The following is a 2,500-nucleotide window of genomic DNA, read 5'->3' as shown; positions in this document are numbered from 1 at the left end:
AGTGAAGCAAATTAAAACAAAGAACAGGTAAAAGAAAGAAAACAAGAAAAAAACGGATAAACAAAGTAAAAGGTGAAACAAATCAAAACAAAGAACAGACAAAAGAAAGAGAAAAAGAACAAGAAAAAACAACGGATAAACAAAACAAAACAAAGTGAAACAAATTAAAACAAAGAACAAACAAAACAGAGAAAAACAAGAAAAAAACAACGGATAAACAAATCAAACCAAAGAATAATCCAAAGAAAACAAACACCACCAAACGAAAACCCCCGAAGATCCACGAAGTGCACCAGAGCGTCGACTTCAAAGCAAGATGGCGACCGAGGAGGTGTTCGTGGAGGTCGGATCGTCGGCCGAACTGGAGCAGCTGGCCGAGGCTCTCCAACCCGACCTGCCCGAGTGCGGCTGCGTGAGTGCTTGTTTATTTTGCTTCTTCTGGGGGCCTCTGGAGCGCGAATCTAGTTGGTTGTTTGTTTACTTACGCTCGAGGGAATTTAGTGGTTTGGTTGTTTGCGAGCAGGGGAAATTGGGTTGTTTGCTTATGTTTAAGGGATTTTGTTTGGTTGTTTATTTATGTTCAAGGGAATTTGGTTGTTTGTTTATGTTCAAGGGAATTTGTTTGGTTGTTTATGTTTAAGGGATTTTGTTTGGTTTATGTTCAAGGGAATTGGGTTGTTTGCTTATGCTTAAGGGAATTTGTTTGGGATTAAGGGATTTTTTGTTTATGCTGAAGGGAAAGTGGTTGTTTGTTTATGATCAAGCGAATCAAGGGAATTTGTTTGCCTGTTTGTTTATGCTCAATAGAACGTGGTTGTTTGATTATGCTGAAGGGAATCAAGGGAATTCATTTAATTGTTTGTTTACGCTCCTGGGCAGTCATTTGTTTTTGTTTGCCGTTGCTTTTTCTTGTCATCGAAAGAAAAAGTTCCTTTAATATGCCCTTTTCTTGCCATTTTCCCTTTTTCACTCGAATCAAATTAACAAAAAAAAAAAAATCACTAATAGCACCAACACTATTTACAAACTTAAAAAAAAGAAAACAAAGAAAAACACGATTAATCAAAATCCCAACAACGCCAAAACTATTTACAAACTAAAAAAAGACAAAAAAAAAAGACACGAAAATTAATTAAACCCCATCTTCAGCTCCAAGCGGCGCGCGCGTTGCCCGAGCCGCATCCGGGACACCCCCTCCCCGCCGAGGCACGTCGTAAAACTCTCCTATTTCAGGTTTACAACATCGTGCTGATGAAGGCGCGCCTCGGGGTTCACGTGCAGTCGGTCTACGTGCTGAGGAGGCAGTCGGCATTCCCGGTCGTGCTGTTTAGGCAGAAGGTGAGACGGGGAGGAATGGTAGTTGGTGGTAGTTGGTGATGGTTGGTGGTAGTTGGAATTGGAGGTAATTTGTGGAAGGGTTGTTACATCCTTGTTACATCTTCTACTTCTTGACACTCCCTTTCTCCTTCCTTTTCTTTTTGTTGTTACTTCCTCTTCTTCTTTTTCTTCTGCTTCTTTTTCTTCCTTTCTATTTCTACTTCATTATCTTCTTTCACTACGTTTTTTTCTCCTCCTCTTACTTCTTCTAATTTTTCTCCTCCTCCCTCTACTTCCTCTCCTCCTCCTCCTTCTTCTTCTTCTTCGTCGTCGTCGTCTCCTCCCCCTTCCTCCTCCTTCTTCTTTTCTTCCTCCTCCATCTTGTTCTTATCCTCCTTCTTCTTTTCTCTTTCTCCTCCTCCTCCTCTTCCTCAAACTTCTCCTCCTCCTCCTCCTTCTTCTTCTCCTCATTCTTCTTCTTCTCTTCCTCCTTCTACTTCTTCTCCTCCTCCTCTTCCTCTTCCTCTTCCTCTTCCTCTTCCTCTTCCTCCTCCTCCTTCTCCTCCTCCTCCTTCTTCTCCTCCTCCTCCTCCCTCCTCCTCCTCCTCCTCCTCCTCCTCCTTCTCCTCCTCCTCCTCCTCCTCCTCCTCCTCCTCCTCCTCCTCTTCCTTCTTCATCATCTATCGCATGGCTTCTGATTCTGGTATTTAGGTCACGCCTTTTACCGTTGAGTTAAAAGAAAATATTGAAGGAATATTTTGCAGTTTTTTTTCTTCTTCTTTTCCTCAATATATATTGTAGTGTTAAATTAAATAAATATTATTAGATTATGTTTCATTATGTTATTCCTTTATGTTATATCACTATATCATTTATTTTTATATTGTATTGTATTGTATTTTATTCTATCAGTATGTCATATAACATTATATGGTAATATATCATACCACATTATTATAGCATTATGTTTATATATCAGTTTCATTATTCAACGAAGATCAGGATGAATATGTTTATGATGTGAAAGATTTTGTTTGAAATATGAGACGAAGTAGTCTATTTTTCTTATCTTTAGTATTCCTTGTGTTTTTTTCTTTTTTTTTCTTTTCTTTTCTTTTCGTTTTTATGAGATGTCACTTCTGATCAGGAGACATATAAAAAGAAACAGTAAATGACATATTTC

General features: G+C 38.9%; 1 protein-coding gene across 3 annotated transcripts in view; it reads left to right on the top strand.

Moving 5' to 3' along the window:
* Positions 1 to 2,500, top strand: part of LOC113806821 (uncharacterized) — a 14,232-nt gene that overhangs the window by 6,225 nt on the left and 5,507 nt on the right. For all 3 annotated transcript variants that reach the window (XM_070145057.1, XM_070145058.1, XM_070145059.1), the window contains exons 2-3: positions 1 to 412; positions 1,234 to 1,338. The exon at positions 1 to 412 is cut by the window's left edge and continues 266 nt beyond it. In XM_070145057.1, coding sequence (XP_070001158.1) covers positions 317 to 412; positions 1,234 to 1,338 — 201 coding nt within the window. In that variant the 5' untranslated portion in view covers positions 1 to 316. The remainder of the gene's footprint in view (positions 413 to 1,233; positions 1,339 to 2,500) is intronic.

Source organism: Penaeus vannamei, chromosome 33 (genome assembly GCF_042767895.1).
Source record: "Penaeus vannamei isolate JL-2024 chromosome 33, ASM4276789v1, whole genome shotgun sequence".
NCBI classification, from domain to species: Eukaryota; Metazoa; Arthropoda; class Malacostraca; order Decapoda; family Penaeidae; genus Penaeus; species Penaeus vannamei.
The sequence above is the reverse complement of the archived record's forward strand: the minus strand, read 5'-3'. Positions and strand labels throughout refer to the sequence as shown.